The 24,756-nt window shown below is 24.6% G+C and overlaps 1 protein-coding gene across 2 annotated transcripts in view; it reads right to left on the bottom strand.

Moving 5' to 3' along the window:
• The window catches only part of LOC129981707 (intraflagellar transport protein 122 homolog), a 31,703-nt gene extending 7,274 nt beyond the window's left edge, over positions 1-24,429 (bottom strand). For both annotated transcript variants that reach the window (XM_056092654.1, XM_056092655.1), the window contains exons 1-18: positions 24,284-24,429; positions 23,012-23,239; positions 22,642-22,718; positions 22,123-22,256; positions 21,477-21,556; positions 19,208-19,478; positions 17,488-17,626; positions 17,347-17,405; positions 17,105-17,245; positions 15,917-16,054; positions 15,137-15,301; positions 13,941-14,060; positions 13,579-13,697; positions 12,206-12,359; positions 10,780-10,935; positions 8,570-8,736; positions 1,340-1,511; positions 758-860 (exon numbers count right to left, since the gene is read on the bottom strand). In XM_056092654.1, the coding sequence (XP_055948629.1) occupies positions 758-860; positions 1,340-1,511; positions 8,570-8,736; positions 10,780-10,935; positions 12,206-12,359; positions 13,579-13,697; positions 13,941-14,060; positions 15,137-15,301; positions 15,917-16,054; positions 17,105-17,245; positions 17,347-17,405; positions 17,488-17,626; positions 19,208-19,478; positions 21,477-21,556; positions 22,123-22,256; positions 22,642-22,718; positions 23,012-23,239; positions 24,284-24,342 (2,482 nt within the window). In that variant the 5' untranslated portion in view covers positions 24,343-24,429. The remainder of the gene's footprint in view (positions 1-757; positions 861-1,339; positions 1,512-8,569; positions 8,737-10,779; positions 10,936-12,205; positions 12,360-13,578; positions 13,698-13,940; positions 14,061-15,136; positions 15,302-15,916; positions 16,055-17,104; positions 17,246-17,346; positions 17,406-17,487; positions 17,627-19,207; positions 19,479-21,476; positions 21,557-22,122; positions 22,257-22,641; positions 22,719-23,011; positions 23,240-24,283) is intronic.
• Positions 24,430-24,756: the final 327 nt, after the last annotated feature.

The raw sequence follows: 24,756 nt of genomic DNA, 5'->3' as shown, positions 1-24,756 counted from the left end.
TAGTAAATCCTTCAAACAAAAGTGGGAAAAAAACAGGTCACATTAATTTGCAATTGATTTTGAAAATTCGCATGAAATTCTAAAAATTCTAAAATTTAAACAATACTTCGTTTCAGTTTGAATATGTTAAGTACCTCTAATGCCTTCAGTTTCACATTTGTTGATCAAATAAAAACTTAACATTTAGTAACCTTACAAGTAGTGTGAAAAAAATAATAAACATTAAAGCCTTGAAAGATATACTTTACAACCAAAATTATAGGGTCGCAGGTAGATCCCACTACTCAGTAAATCAACCGTGACTCTCTTGCAAATGAAAATATGCTAATTAAGTAATCAATTCATATATTTTATACCATTAAACTGAATTCCCTCTCCCACAATATGGCTTCACTATAAATTTTATTCTATCTACAAACTATCTATTATTAAACTCATTAAATAAAAAAAATCTCCAAAATAAATAATAATAATTATCAAATGATAATAATTTAAAAACATATTTCTATACTGTAAAACATATTATTATTTAATTGTTATTAATTGTTAATAACTTAATATATTTTTCAATATATAAAGAAATATTGAAATCAATCAACTTTTGTGTAAAAAAATGGGAAAAAAAGGAAATCTGCAAAAATTTAAGAAAAAAAAAATGAAGCATTTGATATAGATAAAAGAAAAAGCAAATTAAATATAATGTAACAGTTTTGTGTGTCAAAATATCCTTTATAACAGGTGAAAATAAAAATCACACCTTTTTGAGCTTCTACAAAACGATCATTTTCTGCAAGCCAATTGGCATATGGTACATAGACATTTTCTTTGTAGGTAGGATATTGCTTTGCCAATTCAAATGCCTACAATTAAACATATTTTATTTACATTATAATTTTAAATAAATAATTTTATTTAAATTTTAACAACAATGCAAACTATTTTTGCTTATATGCAACAATAAAATGTGAAAGAAAAATCTCTAATATCTGAATAAAGTATGAATTTAATATTTAAAACTATTTCTCTACTGAAATACTTAAATTCCTCAGATGATAATAAAAAATTTTAAACAAAAAACTTGTGAAACTTCAATACAAATGGATTTTTGTAGGTTAAGTCCTTTTTTAAAAAAATGAACACCTAAATGTGCAGATTTTTTTTTCTTTTGTGCAGGTTCTGAAACATAATTCAATGTAAAATATGAAAACAAAAAAACTAATGATCTTGAAAGGAGCATGCACAAATGCTGATTATATTTTAAATACTGATTGCATTTTTGAGAAAAAAATTAAAGTCCAGAAAATAAAAATTTTGTGAAATCCCACTCAAAATTATTTACCTCTTTCCAATTCTTTGCTTCAACATTCATTTCAACTAATGAAGGAATATCTCCTACTTTATGAAAAATTTCTGCTGCAGCCCCATATTCATGAAGTCTTTTCAAATGGTGCCCAATCAGTGAAAGTGTTTTCTGTTCAGTCAAATCAACTTTTTTAGATATTGTTATCAGCCTGTAAGCAAAAAATTCTTCAATTAATTAAAACAACAAATATTTTTGCCATCAGGTTGCAGGAGTAGTACATTAAGGTAAAAACCAAACATTAGGGAAATAAAATTGAAAAATGGATCACAATTACAGAATGTATAGCTTTAACAGATGTTGTAATGTTATCTTAATAAGGTTATCTATCCTTAAACTTACAAAATCAGTTGTATATTAAAAATTCAAAGTTATTCTTTTCAACCAAAATTTTTATCTGTTCTCTTATAATTTTCTATTTTTGTATCTAGCATTTTTTTTTCTATTAAAAGACATGAAAATTATTTTTTTCAACTTAAATTAAATCTGATTTGAATGAAAAGGAAGTATTATGATACAAGAATGAATATTGCTAAACATTTTAATAAATTTAATAGCACTTAGATATCTGCTGATGTTCATGCATTAAAATTTCACTGATATTTAAAAATCAAACCACAAAAAAAATTCTAAAATACTGCAAACTTCCCGTGAAAAAAAAAATTTTGGAAGTAAATTTTAAACTAATTAATTGAAAAATATAGATCATATTAGTGAAAAGAAATAAAATGTTAACTTTATATGTCTACAGATAAGTAAATTTTAATAAAAATGCAATAATAAAATTATTAAGAATTACTATATAAGCAGAAGGCAGAATAACCTTTTCAGTAAGGAACATTTTTCAACATAATTATTTATATAAATTTTTTTTTGAAAAAGCCTATCATTCATATCCCTCATGAATGATAGTTCATGTTTAGACATTCATACATAGACTGTTTATTTTACACATATTTTTAAATGTGTTTATGTAATTTATAGTTCTTTTTATACTTGCATCATTTCACACATAATATGATTTTAATAAAGAATGGTATTTAAGATTATAAAATTTCACTGGATATAAACAAATGAAATTCTCCAAATGTCGAAATATTTTCTTAAAAAAATTAAGTTACTTTATAAGAAACTACTACATTTCTTGTATAATAATGCAATATTAAACATTGTTAATAATATTTAATATTATATTTTTTTCATGTAGAAAAAATGCAATTAATACAAGGATAAATAAGCAAATTGTTAAAATAAAGAAATTTGTTTAAATGCTGATTTTGATTAAATAACTAAAAAAAAAAGGAAGAAAAATAAGGGAAACAAACAACTAGTCATACAATCTTAAAAAAGGCTTTATTAAAAAATATTACTGAACACAAAAAAAGAATAAACATAACAACAATAAATAAATATCACAAACAAATAAATTGGTCATTAGTAATTCTCTAGAATATAATATAAGTACTAACTTTTTTTCACTGTCATAATACTCTAAGTAAAACGTTGCAATAAATATCAGTAACCAAAATGGCATATACCAATACGTTATTATAAAATTATTACATTCCAGGTTTCAAATGGACTTCATCACAATCACTTAAAATTTGTTTTATGAATAAAATCATCCTTATGTTCTATTCATTCTTTATTTAAAAAAAATGAATAGAACATAAGGATGATTTTAAATTTAAAAGTTTATGATTAAGTTTAAAAAGTTGTTATAAAATGTATGATGGTTATTATAAAACATATATGACCAAAGTAAATTGCTATTGTTTTTTTAGGGGTGGGGGTATTATTAATTATGAAGAGGGGTTAGGGACTCTTTCAATTATGAAAAAAACAATTGCAAATATGATAGTGGTGCAATCGTAAATTTGCTATATACAAGGGTTTAGATAAAATTGAAAAAGCTAGAAGGCTCAAATAATAAAAACAATGTTTAAAATTGAAATGATATAATATCATTATACAGTATGTCTCAAAAAAAGTGAACAAGTATTAGTATTTATTAAATATAGATCCTATGGATATAATTCTAATTACAAGGTTTAATTAAACAAGGTAGACAACTAAATGAAAATATGAGCTTACATGTAAGTTGATTGTAAATGGTACAAAATTTAAATTTTTAAATGCCTGTCACAGGGCAAAAAATGTCAATTAGTAATAGTTTCTCTTACATTCAAAGTTTTAAGCTTTTATCAACAAAATCTACAAATATGTTTAATTCTAAATTTAAAGGGACTTGTCACAAATTTTATGGAAACATTTATTTTAGAAATGTAGATTTCTTCAATACATAAAAATTATAGTAAATATTTGTCTAGAAGTACAACATTCAATCATAATGAGTTGAAAGAAATTTGCTACACTTTGAATGATTGAATGTTGCACCTTCAACTTAGAGAGAAATTTGAAAGATTGTACTTTTAATATATCTCAGAGAATTAGTGCAATTCTGAACAAGGACAAAAAATCCTTGTATACAATTATATACAAAAATATTTTTTCCTTTAAAAAAATTATATATTTCAGTAGCAAGGAACATTTTAAAATTCTGGTATGCAACTATGTGATATTTAAGCTGTATGCAACTGTAATGCAGCTGCATGAATATGTAAATACTGTTAGAAGAATGTAAATTTATAGATATCAAAAGTGTTTATTTAGAAAGAAATGTGTAAACACTTCAATTAATATATTCTTTGACCATTTTTTGAAATTTAATGAGTTAATACATTATTATTTCCTGATACTGTGTCTTTAATAACTTACTGCAATATGGGTATTATCTCTGAAATATACAATGGAAGACTCATTCAAACACCAGTCAAAAGTATCAAAAACTGGTAGAAGTCAATAAATTTGCCCATTACTATCTTTGCAAATTGCAACCAGGATAATATACAAGTTAGCACTACATTAACACATTAACTAAACTTCTACACCACACCCAATGTTTTGACCCCAACATAAAAATTGATGGAAACCTAAACCATATATAATGGCAAATAATAATTTAATACAAATTCAATTATTATTATATTGAATGGTAATATATTATAGTAACATATCTGTGGAATCAAATTTTATATAAACAATTCACTGACTTGAAAGTTAAAACTGTACAACTAAGTCTGACTTTGACACATTAAAAAATTTTCAATCTTTGCCATCTAAAATTGTTATTTTTGAAAGCCAATCATTAATAATTATATATTTATTATAATTTTCCAAAATTGTTATGGTATTAGCTGCACTAACTCAATTGTGTAGTTTTGTTTAGTTTTTGTTTTAATTATTCTAAATAAATTATCAATTTGATAATAAACTATAATTAAAAAAATGTATACAATAAAAAGATATAAACATAATTTCATCAACTGTTAATGTCATAAGTTAGTTACTCATTATATTTAATAATAGAATTAGTATTAGTAAAGTTCTTTTGAAAACCTTATTAAAAATCAACTTATGATTCATGTAATACTACCAACTTTCCCTCTTTAATTTTTTAATTAACTTTTTATATATAAATATAGTACAACTTATTTCATCAAATGAAAAAAAAAATGTAAAAAATATATCTTGCCATTATTTACATAAAGACAAAAATGCTTTATTTATTTCCAAGAAATAAATTAAGTATTTTTTTTTCATCATTTATTCTATTTTTTTAGATCACAGACAAAAATTGCTTTGAAATATCTAGCATGTAGTAACATCAAAACAAATATGAAATGGAGTTTTAAAAATGACATATAACATTGAAATGAGACGTCACATTACTCTTTTATAAAAAGATTTGATTATGATTAAATAAATAAAAAATATACAAAACATGAAATCAGAAATAAATATTGTGCAATATAAATGCAAAAAATATAATTGTAAAAAAATGAGAAAAAATCACAGTCGAAGTGAAGAATAGACAGACAACCAGTTTTTCATAATACACATGCAATTATTTTTACAGGATATGCAAACACAAGAATTTTAACAATTTTAGAGAAAATAATTATTGTCAATTAAAAACTTTAAATTTTTAACAGAACTCTACATATAGAATAAATTAAAAAGAATTGTAAAAATTAATAAGATTCTAATAGTATCATTATACTATTCAGAACTCACTTTAATGAAACAGAATTGAAAGACAACATAAAAAGTATTGTTAACAAAATGAAAGCGAGTCCTTTCTTTGTTATTTAGGCATTGTTATCAAGCAGTAAATTCAAGGTTTCCACTTAAAAGATTATTATGTCTTCTACAATTTATGATGTATAAAATTTGTAAAAGGGAGCATGCAGAATTTAAGATCAGCTGCTTGAAATTTTAAAGTGGCAAATACAATATTAAAAACAAAATTTCTGGTTAAATTCTCAGCCTATACCAAAAGTTAAATATATATATATATTTTTTCGAGTTTAGCACTTTTAGAATTACGTGTCTATCGACCTCTGAGAGCCAACAGCTCAATATTAAACAATTTTCTTAAAAATAGCTTAAATATTATTCTTATCAAAGTCATATTGAGAATTATATACTGTTAAATATACTCAATTCAAGCATAGTATGTGCCATGTTTGGCTTTATAAATTATTTTGTATATAGAATGAATTGCAATTAAAAAATACTGATTGAAATTTCCTGTTTTTGCAAATAGGTAGTAAATCTGGGTATAGAATTGCATGATCTTGGATTCTCCCATTTTTCAGTATTTTCACTATCTATTATTATCACAATTTCTGGGGACTTAATTTCACTCGCTATTTTTCATTACAATTCTAAGGAATAAACTTTCAAAAATTCATTTCCATTTTTCCTACAGAAAAAAGCATGTCAGGCATTTTAATTTTCTTAAGCTTTTTGCAATCCACACACACAGGGGTGTTCATGCTTATCACTTAATCAAAATTGCAATTATCATGATCAAAAACTTCATTGCTTATTAATTCATTCTCCTTAAAAGTTTGCCTACCATCCAACAATATATTGCACTCTCTTCAAATAAAATCATTCTGATCATAAAATAATTCTTAAAATGATTCTCAAATTCCAATTTCGAGTAAACATTCAATGCCAGAATACAAAGATAATACTTATTGACAAGAATCTTCATACAATATTTGGCTCTATATGATCAGCCACCATTTTATCATACCTATCTTACAGATTTATCAAATACATGCAAATTAAATCTCCAAAACACCAAAACAAAGATATTAATACCTATGTTAAAATATCTGAATGATTCCAACACCTTCCAGCAACAAATAATAATTAAATTTATTTTTCCTTAGACAAAACAAAGCAGAACAAAATCTTTTTGTAATAATCTGGTTTCCTTTTCTGAAAAAAACCAGCAGCAAATATATACATAAATTCTTTATTTTGATTTGAGAAAAACCAGAAGGATAGTGTTCAAATCAATATAACATTTACAGTTGAAACAATGGTCATATCCAATACCATAAAATAGTTCATTGATAAATTATCCTTTTGATGGATAATAAATTTGTAGACTCTGCCTTAAAGAACATCTTAATCAAAGACTCCTCTGCTGTTCCTCAAATAGAAATAATTTTCCTACAAATAAATAAATAATCCAGCTAAATACTTCTCAAAAGACAACCAACAATCAATGTATTTGTGATGGTGGATATATCTGCAACTTCAACCATAACCAAACTATATCTAAAGACTATTTCTTCCTAAAGACCTTGCTCAACACCATCATCAATACGTTCATCAATCATCGTAAAATAAAGCTAAATAAAAAGTGGAACTCTTATAAATACTTTCCATATTTTATCTAGCCACTTTTCAAGAACATTTCACTATTTTCACAGGTGGTGCCAAGTCCTCATTAATCACTTCATCATAAGAATCCTTCCAACTAACTACTTCTTTGTAGAATTAATTTATAATACACCTCTTAATATAAGTGCTGTTCAACGATTGAGATTACTGACTACTTCCTTCCAAGTTATCCGAAATTTGTTCAATTTTGAAAGAAACTCAACGGATATATTAAATTGCACCCTGAGTTGCTATTCTTATTGAACTTTTGTGTATTTAACACAAAGTTATTGTTTTGTCACTACAGTAAGCTAAAATCAAGTTTGTATCTATTTAGTTTACTTCAATGAAATCTAAACTATTGTATTTTTGCAACTGGTCCATCATTACAAATATTTTATACATCATTACAATAATACATCATTACATATTTTTGACATGGCTTGGGTAAAATTATTTTGATGCCAGGTCAAATGTAATAAATTGATTATTGACTTCTGAAATTACTAAGAAGTTTCCTGCATTTTGTAAAGAAATTTAAAATTTCATCAGTCCACATTATTTATCTTTTAATATCATTTTTTTACATTTCTTTTAACTTAGTGGTTCAACAGAAGAGAAGTCAGTTAACTACTGTTGCTGCAGCAAAACTGATTCTTTAAACAGTTTTTATGCTACTCATAAAATTGAGATTATCTGCACAACAAAAAGGAATTTAAAAACTCAGAAAAGAATTTTCATTTTTTTAACTACACATATAGAAACTTACTGATGAAAAAACTATCAAGGGAAAAACTCAAGATATTTCTAATAAATCTTAATGTAATTTGAGAATATTAAATTTAATTATTTTGCATTACATATAGATGAATAGTATTATTGATTCTCTTTAAATATAAACAAACTAATTAGTATTTTTACACATAAAAAAATTGAAAATATTAGTCAGTATTAAATGGTCAGTAATATCTTAGAATCTTGTGCTCAATATACAATACCTAAATAACAAAAGGCTCTTTTTTGTTTGTTTCACTGCTCATTTAATTTGTACTTCAGATAAAAGTAAAAAAAGTAAAGGAATATGTTCTATTCCTTCTAAGCTCTAACTTTAAAAATTTTTGACAATAATTATTACTTAAAAAATATATATAAATGAAGCAGGTTTGAAAATAAATGAGATCAACAAACATTTAAAAAAACATACACAGGACTAATGCAAAAAAAAAACATACACAAACATTAAGATTCTTAGGTGCAGAACAATGATGTGCTTAGCGTGAAATAAAAAAATAACAAAATGAATTTTAAAAAGAAATCCATGTCCTTTAAAATAAAAATAAAGCAGCAGGATTCACAAAATGGTGCAGTTGTGAAGAAAAATAGCATGCACTTTGGTTTGCTTACATCTCAGACCAATCATTTTCAGCTGCTAATTCAACAGCTTTCTGTACTTCTCCTACTGATAAGTACATTTCTGCAGCAGCTTTAGCTTCATTAATACTCTTTGCCCATTCTGCTTTCTTCAAAACAAGAGCTTTTTTTTCCTGAGTATCTGATGTTGACAGAAACTCCTATGAAAATATTTTAATATATGAAAACAAACCAGACATAATATCTATTCAATACATTGGATAATTGCATCAAAATTTTAAAATTCCAGTCATAATATTAATAAAGTAAAACTAATAAATGAGAAAATTATATTTAAAATTGTCAAATAAGCTTTAAAGCAGAAAGAAATTGATTATTTTTAAAAAAATCTCCACTGTTCTATATTATTTTGCACAATGAAAAAAAGTCAGATAATCTTTATCTAAAAAAAAATGTATATATATTCTGCATATTCATTTTAATGATACATCATAATCACCTATACTCTAAGAAAAAAAAAAAACAGAATTTAAATGCTACAGGATTGATTTGTAAATCAAATTATTAAATAACTCTTAATCTTAGTATCTTCTGAGCTAGACTTTAAAAAAGAATTACTAATATTTCACTTTTGCAAAAATTCCTTGAATCTCTTTCTTTGACACTGCAAAAAAATTATTTTTTACTTGATTCACTTAAATTTTTAAAAATTTTTTAGTTTAAGTTATATTTTATGTCTATTACACTTTTAGAAGTCTTTCAGTAACTACAAGATACAATATTGTTTATTGAATTGTTAATCCAAAATCAATTATTAATTTATAAAACCAATATAAACTGTTATCTGTTTAAGCAATATTTGGCTACAAATGGCAAGAAATAGTAATTTTATGACTTGTACATGAATAAAAAAGAAAAATGTCAACATTTTTCAGATACTATTAAAAAAAATTAGACTACCTGAACACAATTAAAATACTTGGTAAAGTCAAAATAAATGTTAAAATATTTCCAAATATGAAATATATATATATATATATATATATATATTATACTGTATAAACTTGATCTACTCTGTCAAATGAAAAATAGTGATAGTAGAGCCCACACTGATCATAAAACTTTAAGGCAACATTGTTCTATCACTTATTGTTTACAAGCTATAGTCAATATAGTGATTATACTACCAATCAGACAAAAAAAAAATACTAATTTAAAACGCTTCTGATAAGCATACATGTAAAATAAGCACATGTTTTAAAAATTCAGGGAAAATCCTGCAAAATGACATCCTTTTCATCAGAATACCTAGACTTAAAGGCCAGATACAAGCACCGAACCATAAAGAAAAGCAAAATTGAATCTTTACTGCTTAGTACCACAATTATCATTCTAACAGCAATAGATAATTTACTAAAAACTTGTAAAAAAACTTCCATCGATTTTCAAATGAGCATATAATAAACCATATCAATATTTTAGTTCAAGAGAAATTTAAACTTTTGTTTTTAATCCTTACTGCAATCGGATTTCATCAAAAAAGAAAACTACCATTGTTGCTTTTGGTTTTAATCTCCTGTCTATCTTAAGCCTTCTATTTTAGTTAATTCAAGAAAGCCAATTTGAAAGCAAAAAAGTAGCATTTTTATTTAAACAATGGAAATAAAATGAAAGTTTGTCCCCATATCCAAAAGACTTCATATTGATGGATTTGCATTCATTCCATTTATCCACTTTCATTTGTGGAAGAATGTGTGTGGAATGTCTATATTGAAGATGATGGTTTATCATAGGCCAATCAAAAATTGATAAAATGAACATGTTTTTGGTAAAAAAAATTTATTGCAGTTAAGATGGTATTGCAGTTTTAAATATTAAAATGGTTTTACATTTCGCCAAATTTTTGCGTTTTTAAATCAGATTTAAATTCAGAAATCCTAAAGAAAATATCATGTTACAGAACTTTTTTTTTCTTTTCTTCCCTCCAAAAATTTGTTTTTGTTTTGTTTTTTGTATATGTAGGTTTCCCTCAGAAACCTTTTAAACTGGAACTTTTTCTGATTAGCAGCGTGATCTACCATAACTTGCAAATGGTAAGAGACAGGGCAGAGTTCATGAAGTATTTTATGATTCACATGGATTCTTCTATCACCTTTTCTCATTTGGCAGATTAGGTCAAACTCAGCCTGTATATTTCAAAAACTTAAGAAAAATATGAGCACTAATAAGGACTCATGGCATACCTGTGCTTTATCAAACATTCGTAAATCAATATACATCATAAGAGCTTTTCCTTCTGCATTAGCTTTTTGATATGAATTAGCAGCTAAATTAAATTTTCCTAGATATGCATACACATCTCCAAGTAAAGCATATTCATTTTCATTTTTTCGGCGAGCCTGTAAAAAAATGATTAATAAAAAAAACATGCAGAAATATGACAGAAAACATAAAGCAAAACAAAAATTCACATATTGATGTCAAATTAAACAAGTGCAACACAGAAACTAGTACTGGAAACAAACATCACTCCTTGTGTGAACATTAAAATAAATTTATCTTTATTTTTTTAACATACAAATACATAAGAAAAAATTGAATAAAAGGAAAGTACTTTTTTTTAAAAAAATCAATAAAATTCAAGGAACTTTTATTTTTCCAAAATTGAATCAATTTTATTAACACAAATGATTTCCTAATGTATGGTATATTGAACAAGAAAAGAATTTATCTATTGTTTGAGTGAAATTCAGGTTATTGTTCTCTTGATAATCAAACATTTTTTTTTCTACAATAATAAATTTCAATCATTCCTTTTATGAAATGCTCACCACAAAATTACAGCAATGGTTATCTTTTTAATAGTTAATTTCTTATCATAACATTTTTAATATACCATGTGCCTACAAATATTTAATTCTGAAATAAGTTAACAAATACCTTTAAGAATCTGAGTCCATATTGCTAAATTAATTAACAAAAACTTAAAAATCAATGCATTTATTATAGTGCACTTGCATCAGAATTCTTCCATGAATCTTAGCAGTTTAGGAAAATGAGGAAAAATATGACTTTCTTTAGACAGGACAAAATAATTACAAAATAAATTTCACTACATTGACATAATAATTAGCCTTTAGAATTAATATAATCTCATTTGTTTTACTAAGAGACTTGAAAATGATAAAAAATACTAATTATTTCTACAATCTATTTTATATTGATGCAAAAAAAGTCTGCTAAATTTTTTGACAAAATCTACTTAAGAAAAAAAAAAATGTTAACTAATATAATACTGTAACACACTGTAAATGACATAATAATGCAGACAGGTTCGAATTTATTAAGTTTAAGAATCTTTTTAATATTTTCAAAATTTTGTTTAGTAATTCCAGCTTCCATTTGGCTATATACACAAAAGATTTATTCCTATAAATAAAAAAAAGCTGGAAAATGAAGCACAAATTACCATTATGTAAATCTTTCTGCATACTTGTTTATGAACAGTTTTTCTGTAACATTTCTTAATCAAGCAATGTGATAAGCAAATCTTTTTTTTTTTTTTTTTCCCTACCCATTAAATATTATTTCCAATTTCAGGATTTTTTTAAAAAGAATGTTTTCAAATAAGTTAAAACAAATTAGCAAAAAGAATTTTAAGACTGTAACCTCCAATGACTTTATCAATTTCAAAAACATCAGATCTTTAATCCGTATAAAACCTTTCCGTGCAACTTCAAGCTCCAAATTCTGAATAGCTGCTTCAGCAAGAGATCGCCAGTCAGAATCTGTAACTCCAAGGCAAGCAACTTGATAAGCTTTACTAAATAAATATAAAAAATGAAAATAAACTACAATAAATTTTAAAAAAAGAAATCAAAATCATTACAAATATATATTAATCATTAACAAAACATAAAACACAAACATAAATACATAATTCCAGGATAAATGTTCATAATGGAGAGCAAAAATGATTTCTAAAAGCACTATGAATTTCATGCTCTAATTTTTTAAATTATATTAATTATGAATTAAACTTTTATATTTTAATGACAAAGCGTGCAATTATAAAATATATATAATTTGTTCATAATTAACAAAGTAAAAGCACAAAATTTAAAAAAAACCGTAAAAGTTGTTGAAATCTTTTCTCTGTCCTTCCTCAAAAAATGTGAGGGAAAAGTAAATCTTCTTTTAATGTGCTGAATTATTTACTAATTTAATGACAAAACTGAAGTACTGTAAAAAAAAATTAAAGAAAAAATGCTTTCAGAAATTTAACAAATTTTCTATTATAGATTTTTATTTCTCTGCTTGCAGTATTAGAATTACAGACATCAATTTTTTAGAGCATGTGTTAGAAATGAGCTCCTGAGATTTGAATCAGGAAAAAAAGAGAAAATTTTAGAATAAAGTAAAGTAATATAGGGCTAATTTTAAAAAATAAGAAAATTAATTAGAATTTAAATTAGATTAAGTGATATCATATATATTAATTTTTACTAAATAATAATCATAATAGATTAATATTTTGGAAATATTAATAATATAATTGGTAAAATAATTAAACTCTATATTAAAAAATATGCAAGGGCATTTATACCTAACTGCCTTCTAATGAAGAAAAACTTTTGTAATGTCTATCTATAACAAACTAGTTACTACATTCAAGACTGGGTATTTCTAGCCACAAATTTTAGTTAGCTTTTGAATAAATTGCTTATTTTGAAATTTGTTGCTAATTTCAATCAATGCTGTGACCAATCTAAAATAATAATTTGTAACCACTATAGCAAAAATAAATGCAAATAGTTTTCTTACAACAACTCATTAGACAATTCCAAAACTAGAAAACTAACAAAAAACTAGATTCAGCTATCTACTACCTATTTTTTATGATGAGCAAAAATATAACTATGTATAGTATTTCAAAATGTAAATGGAACATAACACAAAAAAATTAAGTCAGAAAATAATGTACATAATTAAAACATTTATTAATTATTTTTATTAAAACATATGGCTTTTTTTTTTCATACCTAAAAATCTTCTTCTCAATATACTGATACATTGAAGCAGAAAGAGGAATGTCAATGGTAGAAATTGCATTATAGTGTAAACAAAATACTTTAGCTCCACAAAAACCAATCACAAATCCCTAGGAATAGACAATAAGAAATGTTATATATTGTATTTTATTGATAATTAAATCATAAAATATATTTCATAGGGTTCTTCCCCCCCCCCATTTAGCATGATGGGACATCTAAATAAAAACAAAAGAGGTTTGAAATTACACAGTCTAGGAGTCTAGGTCTAGTTTAGAATTACACAGTCTAGTCTAAAAGAGGACTAAAATTACACAAAATTTGAAATACTCCTAAAAATTTAATATACACACCTGGAATTTCTGTTGTTGAATATTGAAATTTTCAACTTTAATGTTTATTAAACCAGCCCCAGTAAAACATAGCATGTCCTCATTATGATTATTCCATGCAACACTATTTGCATTTGGTTCCTGTGAAAAAACAGAGAAAAATAATAGTTATTTCATTAAATTTGTGGAAGATTAATTTCAATGTGAAATAATATTACTTTAAATTTTATGTATATCATTAAATGAATGTGCCAGATATAATTTCAGTACATATATAAATTTTACAAATATAATCTTTAAAAGATGAACCATTTTGCTTTCTCTCTAGATTATTAAATAATGACTGACAATTTGAATAATATAGAATATCCTATCTATCTAAAACTATATTAATTCAAAATCTTCAGAAATTTTATTGTTAGCAAGCATCTCCTAGTAGGTGAAAAGAAAATAAAGCTCACAATTTTAATTTTTTTGTCTGGAAACCAGGACAAATAAAAATTAATTAAGTAAATCAGATTTTAAAATTATGATTCATCATTATAAGAAAATAAAAATTTAGAATATTATTACAAATATTTTCTATTAATCCCTGAAACCTATGAGCAAATGACACAATTCTTCAGATATTTTCTTCAGATATAAGTGCTATATATAGTTCAAAAATATTGTATGCTTGTAAGAATTAAAAATAGTTTAGTTGATAATACTTTTTTTGTTCAGAAGTAGCTAATAAAATTGAGAATACACTACATTATTTAAACTAAATTAAATTAAAATGGAACAGAATATATAAAAATGTATAGATAAATATTTTACGTTCCAATATATTCCTTCCAAATTACACAAAATTAATTATTCTCTCCTACGCGGAATATATATTTTTAATGATAACATTCCTTAGTCAAATAAATGAGAAAAAAATTAACTTCAGATTCTCATTAAAAGATTTATAAGCTGTTTCACTTATTTTTCTCAGAATATGAATAAAATTTATTAGAAGTAATAAATATGATCTGGAAAGAATTAAGATTAAATTTACATGGAATATATATATATTTCTTTTTCTATTTAATATGAAAAGTTTTTTTAAAAAATAATAAACTCATCTACAGTTTTCACAAAAGTAAATTGCCTCATCAAATAAAGGATTTTATCTGCATATTCATGGCATTATTAACATAAAATAGAAATGCTTTAGTTATTTTCATACTCACTTGATAGAGTAATGAATTATTACTCAAATCATAAACACTGCAAATGCTATTATCATCTACAACAGCCAATTTTTTCCTTTTAGCACTCAGATCTAAGCATCGAATTGAAGAATTAATTTTAAGAACATGAACAGGTAAAGCATTGTCAACAAAAATCTTTACCACCTAAAAATACAGAAAAGAAAATATTCTTTGTTTTAAAATGTATGAAAAGATATTACTCAAAATATATAAAAAAGTATTAAATGAAACTGTGTACTAGTATTTCTAAAGGCATTTAAATATAATTTGAAATTTTTATGATATGTTTATTTATAACAAGAAAGAATGTTTCAAAATATTTTTTTAAAAAACAAAACATATTTATTGCTTTTAAAGTAAATGAAAAATTAGAATGAAATCTTAGTATGAATAACTTTTTAAAAATCTGATTTCCTTCTAATAAGTAAATAATAAAATACAGTAAAAATAAAATAAGCATAATTGCATACAGCTTTTTTTTTTTTTTCAAGAAATCTAATAAATTATTTTATATGAATTTTTTTCAGGAATAAAAGGAAAATCGCATGGCTTGCAAAATACACATTACAAACAGAGAATAGTGCCAATTTTCAACCATTCAATCATTTGTAAAGAACAACTAATAAGTTTAATGTTAGCACATTTTAGTGCATTAAAGATTACATGCATATGATTTTAAAAGGTAATAAGTACTAAAAGGATCATGTACAGTAACTCTTAATAAAGATATTATAAAAGAAATAAGTATTTGTCCATTACCTGCCCATTTCTTAAACCAACAAGAATGCCCTCTTTGCCTGGAGGACCACCTATCACTTTAATATATCTGATAAGAGATTCCATCATCCATTCTTTTTCTAATACTCCTTCAAAGGATAAACACTGAAGAATTTTCTCCTAAAAAGTTTAAAAATTTTATTTTTATATAAAGAAATGCACAAACAAAATTAGTATTTATTAATTATGATGTTTGAATAATTAAAAGGTACATTAATTTACATATATAAAAATAATATATAATTAAAATAATAAAAAAGAAGGCTTTAAAATTTGTTTTCAATAACATACTTTATTATATAGTACTCGTATATTAATAAACGTGCATCGATCTTATGTCATATTTTCTCTTTGGAAGTTTGAATGAAAATATTTATATTATCAGTGCTACATTGAACATTTGAAATCTATACATTTATATATTTCCACAGCCCAGGACAAATTGGTATGAATTGCTAGAACAAGTTTTACATTTAAGCAAAAGGCCTGCCCCTTATAAAATTGTTTTGAGTTAACAAATGTCATATAAATTAAAAATACTACTAAAATGGATTTTAAAAAAGTCTCGTACTTCAAACAGCTTAGGACATCAAATCAATCTGGTACGGTCAGTAGGAAAAGATGTTTTTTTCTACCAGCAAATTGATTTTCTCAAATTAGCTTCTTTCTACTCTTTTGTAATGCTAACGATTGTCTTATTTCAAAATAAAAGACAAATTAAAACAATACTAAATTTTCTAAAACAACACAGATCTATAAAAGATTTTCACATAAAGAAATATGTTACTTGCAGTATGAATTATGTTATATTATTTATGTAGATTAAAGAGTGTTTGGCTTCTATCAGTATCAGTTACAGATTAAATTAATTATACTCAATCTTTCAAATATATTTAAAAGCAGATATATCTAGACATGCCCATACAATGCATTCCGGTCACAGAGTAGAAAGAGAAAATTACAAAAACTTCACAAGCTGAATTTATGAATATACTTCATAATAGATCATTCTATCAAATGTATACAATTTTGTTGTTAAAGGGTTGAATAAAGAAAAGTGGAAATTTTTCACAGTATTTCAAAAAATGAGTATTAATTATATCTGTTAATCAAGGAAATATTTATATTACAATAATAATATGATAATAAGTCACTTCCAAAATCACTTACTTGACATAAAACAATATGTTTTGCACATACTACCAATAATGTGCAATCAAATTTCAAATTTATTTTTTGCATTATTTTATAATGCATGTCTGATGAGTCATCTGACACTTCATAAATGTTGATTCTTTCTGGCATTTGTATCTATTTAAAGGGGCAAAAACATATTAATTCAGATTAATTAAAATAATTAGATTTGACAACAAAAATTCTGTATGATTCTTTAAATTTCATAAATAACTTACAGCAAGGCGCTTTTTATAAATGGCTAGCTTCTTCACTAACTCTCTACACTTGACAACAACTAGGTAAAAAAAGTGAAGGAAATTAACCTATGTTATAAATTTTACTGGAATCAACACATTAGAAAAAAATAAAATAAATACCTTTGTCATCTGTAATCAAATGCTGGACAACTACGTCAGTCATGTTTTCACGATATGCATACCTTTCTCGATAAAGACTATGGACAGTTGAGAAACCAACTTCATAATAGCTGGCAATGCCATCTTGAGTTCCAATGGCCTGAATATAAAAAAAACATTATCCCTTCATCAAATTTCTTTAAAAGCGATCATTTCTTAAATAGGAATTAAGAAATGATGCACTATTTCGGTTAGCAGTTACAGTTGCAATAGATTTTATTTTTGTAAATAAATAAATCCTTCAGAATGATTACTTAGAAAACAATTAAGAGACTTTTCACCCAACACAATATTTAAAAATACGAAAAATGAGCTTTATAACAAACAATTATTCTAAGAAAGAATCATGAATTAACTCTTTAAAAGATCAGCTCAGACATCAAATTGACATAATCATAAAATTAAAAATCAAAATTAATGTTCTTTAAGTTGGTTTCAACACAAAAATTATGGAATCTTCTAAAGTACTTTGTGGTTTCTGGTTTAATTAAAATTACGACATATTGCAAAATAGAATGAAACATTAGATGATAAAAGCTGAAGAATCAAGTGGTTAAACAAGTGAAAATCTTACATAGAAATGCATTTTTACAGTAAATTTTACATAGAAATGCATTTTTACAGTAAAGCTCTAGTTTGAAATAAAAAAAGAATCCTGCCCTCCTCTTAATCAAAATCAAAGTTTAGTGCATATGCAATCTATCAAATATTTTTTAAAGAGTATAATTAAAATTTCTAAAATATTAGAGAAATTGCACAAATCTAATTACAAAATTTATCTTCAATTAAATTTAAATAATTATTATAGCTGGAATTTAACAATTTTATTGACATGCAATATGATTTATTATATTTAAAAATATTTACAATTTTATTTTTAAGAAAGGACCATATAAATAGTTTCTTTTTTTATAAATTTATCATAAAAAACAAGTTTTTTTTTTTTTTTTTTTTGTTAATAATTACAAAAATTATTAAGTTAAAAAACATTTCAAATTACTTCAAATATCTTCAGTAAATGTAATAATCTTGAAAAATGAATGTTTATTTTTGAAAAGTCTTGCTCATATTAATTTTTAATTTTGCAATAACTTTCTATAGTTAATCTGTATCCTAAAATAGAATCAAAGCTAAATAAAAATTTAATAAGCTATTAAAAACAGAAATTAAAATAGATATATTTGAATAAAACTAATATTTAATCTGCTGACAACTGTTTTCAGGCAAATTTAGAGATATTATTTTCCCCATATAAACTTCCTTATAAGAATTCAGAAAAGATACCAATAATTAATGTGCAACTGAAATAATGACATGAACTATGCATTAAAATGTTCACAATTGTTGTCTTTAATTATCCTCTTCACTATTGGTTTGTCACTGATTTTTTTAAATTGTAATATTAATGATACTTTCCAGCAAAAATTTTGGAAAAAGTCAGAAATTTAAAAATGATCAAATATGAAAAAAAAAATTTCAAATTTTTAAAACAACGAGATTAATTTCTGAAATATGAATTCAGAATTTAAAAATTATTTTAGTATTATACACAAAAATGAATTTTTTAAAAAAATAAAATACAATGCACAAGAAAATCTGGAAAAATAAAATTCAATGACATAATTCAATGAGTATAAGAAATTAAATTTTCAAAATTATTTTAATCATTTATAGTACTTACAACGTGAGTAGAATCATCTTTGGTTGCACAACACCAAACCCAAGATTCTTGCTCACATATATCACCAACAAACACTCCTTCTTTAGTATATAAGGAACATTTTCTATTAGTTCCACATATTATTATATATTCTCCATTAGAAAAATAAGTAACTCTTAATGGATCAAATCCTAAGCCTCTTTCACGGCCTACTTGTTTTCCAGTAGTATTATAAAATGATAGTGTCTGTCCCCAATCAACAACTGCTAATACATGATCTCCACTGCTATCCCTAAAACAAATTAGAATAAAATTTATATGTGGATTCTATTTTAGATAACTGCTTGATATCGCATAAAAATATAATTTTATAAATTTATTTAAATATACAAATTAAGTAAGAGGTTTAAAATAAAATGTAAAGAAATTTTTATCAGAAATATTTTTTCTTCATATACTTCAAAATGCAAACAGATGTTCCCATCTTAATTTGCCTTAAGAATGAACTTCTAAGATGATTTTCTGCAATCTATGCTTAATATAAGCTACACCACACAACTTATTTTGCAAAAAGAACATTTAAAATAGGAATATAATTAATTCATAAAATAATGCTAATTATAGAACAACAACTTTTATTTCTTTCAAACAAGCATTTTTTATTGATATTTTGGATTAAATTGATTTCATTTGCCAATTAATATAAAGCATATAGTGATAAATAAAGTACTGATTTCGGATATAAAATACTCAAATTGTGTTAAAATATATTGTTTACTTGAAATTTATGTCAAAAGGAAAATTAAAATATCATAGGCATTGTAAGGAGCTACAATCCAGTAACAAACAAGCCTAAGAATGCAAAAGTGCATTATGAAAGTATGCTTTATTAATATCATTTAGTCACATGTAATCAGACCAACAAAAATTTTCATCTGTGTAAATTGAATACGGTAGTTAGTTTTGCTATCCTTGCTGTTTGCTTATATATTTTGTATTCAAAAATGATTACCAATGCAAAATTTTACTACCAACCACGAGAGATTTTTCCATTGTTATTTCTATAAAAAGATAGCATGTATGAAAAATTTCCTTGCGATTTTCTCTCTCTCTCTATTTTAGAATGCTAGTTTATACACATTGCATAACTTGTAGCTTTTTCAAGAATCCCTCAATTATGCACACAAGAATATTACAACAATTGAAGAATATTATATCAACTATTAAAAATGATTGCCTTCCGAGATCAAATATTGCATAGAAAGAAGCATTTTACCCATGTTCACATCAATAAACTGTGTATGGTATTTTATATATATACTTCAATAAATGATGTTATGGAAAAAAATCCCAAAATCTGTTCAGGGGTTATATGAAGGCTCAGAAACAGATTAAGACCTTTAATCGACAAAAATACAACATAAACAAAACAGCAATGCAAAAATTGCAAATCAGAAATAAACAACTGCAACAGACCAAAGTATCCACAGAGAATACACTGGATAGACTACACAAAACTACTTGGTTCAACACAACTGCTTCTTTCTCCACTCATCTACTCACTATTGACTCTGAGTCTCAATTATATTTTTAACCTCTGTTTAGCATACTGAATGTTCTAGAGCAAATGCCAAAACTCAAATCATAATGCAACTATCAGTAAGATTCTTGAATACTCTGAATCCTTTGTTTTTAGCGTCAAAGTCGGGGATCACTGACCCAGCATTCACTCAGTCTCTACCAGAGCCATCTGTAAACTCTCTTCCTCTCCACGAATATAACTGTGCAGCCATTATATTATGAATTCATAATAATATTTAATAACAACCAAACATAAAACAAAATTGTTTTTCTAAGTAGGGAAGAGGGACCAAAGTTTCACATTGAAGATATTTAATTTCTTTCTTCTTTTTTTTTCAAATAAATAATCCACTTTTGAAATAAAATTTTAAAAAATCAATTCTTTTCTTCTAGAATTTTGCCCCAAATTATAATAATCTCAGGAGCAGGATCTCGCACATAAATTTTCATGCTTCTAGGTATATCATTAACAAATAATAATAATTTTTCAGCTGTTTCCAAAGAAAAAAAATACAAGTAGCAATGCAACAACAGCTGAAAAATTATTATTATTATATATACAAATTACTTAATTTAATATCATTCTAAAATGCTATTTAGACAAAAGAATCAATATATGTTTTTAAAATATAATGCAAGCATGCTTTTAAAATATAAAATAAGTTTGACAAAAGCAAAAAATTTAGTAGTGAAAGATTAAATTATTTACTTAATAGGAGACCAACAAACACCCCAGACTTGTGCAGCAATACCACCAGGTCTTTCAATTTTTAACTTCTCATCTCCATTCTGTAAATAACCAGATGTATACATAACTTTATTTAAAATTTGATGCATTTTTTGTATCAAAAAGTTAAAGATTGAGAAATATTATATATAAAAAATTCTACTGAATGTTTATTAATTACTTATCATCCATGAAATTTTATCAAATATATTATAAATAATAAATTAGAATACAATTGTTTGTATTACATAAGAAAGATAAAAGAAGTTTGAAAATTTAAATAAAGTTTTGACTGCATTGGATAAATTCAGAATATTATTTATTAAGGTTCAATTATGCTTAATAACTAAACTCTCATAGATTCTTGAACATTTGAACATTTTTTAAAAATGGAAGCAAAAAGAAACAATCAAATTGCATTGCATAGAAATTTCAGTAATTGTACTTAGTAATATTTCAGAAAATAAAATAAAAAGAAAAGACATTAACTATAATAACTAAGCAATTGATTTTATAAATTTAAATTTCAATTAATTTTTTCACCATATTTTCATGTTCTAAAGATAAAATTTCAAAAAAGTGAATGAATTAGTTATGGAAATAAAGAGTAAAAGAAGATTATCCATACTCTGCCACGTATAGATATACATCCATTAACAAGTCCTACAGCTAAAAGCATTCCATCACATGTCCAACTGCAACTGGTAATACGTACATTCACTCTGTGTTTAGATACACTTTTTTGTTCAGGAGACCAAAGACCTAGATAATATCAAAATAATGAAACATGAAAATTAGTGGATGTAACATACTTAAAAGAATTTTTATCAGCTTATTTGTTTAATATGCAGTATTGACATTAAATAAAACATAATATTGAAAATCAAGCAGCTTTTGATAAAAAGAATAAAAAGTACCAGAGTATCAAATAGATGCCAGTAACTAATCATGAAAACATCACATGCTAATAAACTCCTTCATAAATAATATTTGCCAATGACATGCAGTTAATACATAAGTACTCAATAGTAATTATACTAGAGTAAAAAATATATAAAAAATTTTAAAAGAGAGTTCTGGTAATTTTTACATATGAAATATTCAAATACAATGCATCAGAAGGGGAAAGTGAATGAAAATATCATACCAAAATCTGAACAAGCACAACTTGCAAGTTGGTCTGAAACAGGATTATAAGCAAGGCACTGGATCGAATCATGATGGCTAAAATATATAAATATCAAAATTTTAAAAAAATTATTATACTAAAAAAGTCTATATTTTTATATTAAGATTCAAATTAAATTTCACATTTTCAAATTTCTTGTTTAAAAAATGAACACACAAAAAAAATTTATAATGTTGTAATAATTAAAAATAAGTTTTAATTGAAATTTTAAAGTCAAGTTTGGGATTTCTTACAATTATAAAAAAAATTAGTAATTAATAGAAGTATTATAATACAATTTTTAATTTCATGAACCAAAAATAATATATCAAAAAAAGTGATATCATACGAATAACGTAAAATTCCTTCCAATTTAGAAGTCCAAATGATAACTTGTTTATCAGCTCCTCCTGATGCAAATCTTTGCCCATCTTTTGAAAAAGAAACACAGTATACAGTATCAGAGTGGCCTTTTAATGATTGAAGAAGTTTCCCTTCAGTATCATAAGCAAGTAATTTTGATCCTGATGCAATAATAACCATAGAACCATCAGGCTTCAATGCAATATCATATACACTAAGAATAAAGTACATATAATTAAAAAAAAATGATACATAATTTAAATAATATTTCAAGTAAAATATTATAAAATAATAGATGTAAAAACATGATTTAAGGAATGATGGATATAAAACACTTTTGGAAAACAAAAACAGTTCCTTTTAATATGGAAACCAGCTCAAATAGTTACAATAAAAGCTGTATCTGAATTATACAGAACATGCAGGTAAATATTCATTGGCTCTAAACTATCTCTAATATTCTTATAAATATTTATCTAGTAGAAATTAAAATCTATAATACTTTCATGAAATTAATACCATGGTGCTTTATAATTACAATTAAAACTTTAAAATTTCATCAACCTATGAGTTTCAAATACAGATAGTTGCATTGTGCTAAGCATAATTAAAATTGTTTTTAAATTTACCAAGAATTAATAAAATTTCAAAAAAGAATGAACATTATGGGAAAAAAATAATAAATTATATTGAAATAATTTAAACCCACAAAAAAGCTATATTTTACAAAAAACACTGTATTCTGAAACAGTTTAAAACCGTTAAAAAAACACAGAATAATTTAAAACTAAATGTAAATAATTTATTGTGTGTTTCTCATATATTTGGAGTTCATACAATATTGTTCCAAATTCCTATTCTTACCTCAATTCTGATTTCGATAATATACATAAATAAAGTATACAAAACAATGACAGAGTTAAGATATTTAACCTTTTAAAAATATGAGGATCTCCACGACATGTCTTCATAGAATCCTGTGATGCATTTTTTAAGTATTTAGATCAAAACATTATTTAAAATCATAAGAAGTCATCAAACAATCTTTCAATTACTTATCTAAAAATCTCCTTTATAAAAACTATAAATCGAGGTCAAAATTAAGGTATTTTAAGAGAATATAAAATTAAAGTCTTCAAAATATCATAATAATTAATGCGAAGTGTTTCAGAATCTCATAATAAAAATATGATTTATTATTTTAGAAAATGATTTTTATAATGAATTTCTACATTTAAAAGAATTATAAATATTTTACCATTGTTGTTTCTCTTCTTTGTCTAGAAGCTGCGCTTCCCAAACAAGAACCGATCTCATTTTAATTTTAAAGCAAGAAATAAAATCACATGGAAATAAAGGTAGCGAATAATTTTCAAATTGGAACTAAAATCAAAAACAAAAACATTGTTTTGTTTGGAGATTAAAGTAACACTGAAATAGAATGCATACTACATAAGAAAAGAATTCTCCAGCTGGATATAGACGGAGCTACAAGCGATAATTACAAATAATTCGGCTAAATAAATAAAATAATACAATAATTTTGAGAAAATAATTTAACTAAAAAAATTATGCAAATAATAAATATCTATATTCTCCCAATTTTGGAACCAAATATGAATGAATATTTGATTTGAAATATCATTAATTACTTGGCCTACTGACTAATAGCTAAGAATTTTTTTTTATGGCATCGTTACTCTACTTTAGCAGTCAACAATAAAATAAATA

Source organism: Argiope bruennichi, chromosome 8 (genome assembly GCF_947563725.1).
Source record: "Argiope bruennichi chromosome 8, qqArgBrue1.1, whole genome shotgun sequence".
NCBI lineage: Eukaryota > Metazoa > Arthropoda > Arachnida > Araneae > Araneidae > Argiope > Argiope bruennichi.
Note: the sequence above shows the minus strand (reverse complement) of the source record. Positions and strands in the feature narration are given on the sequence as shown.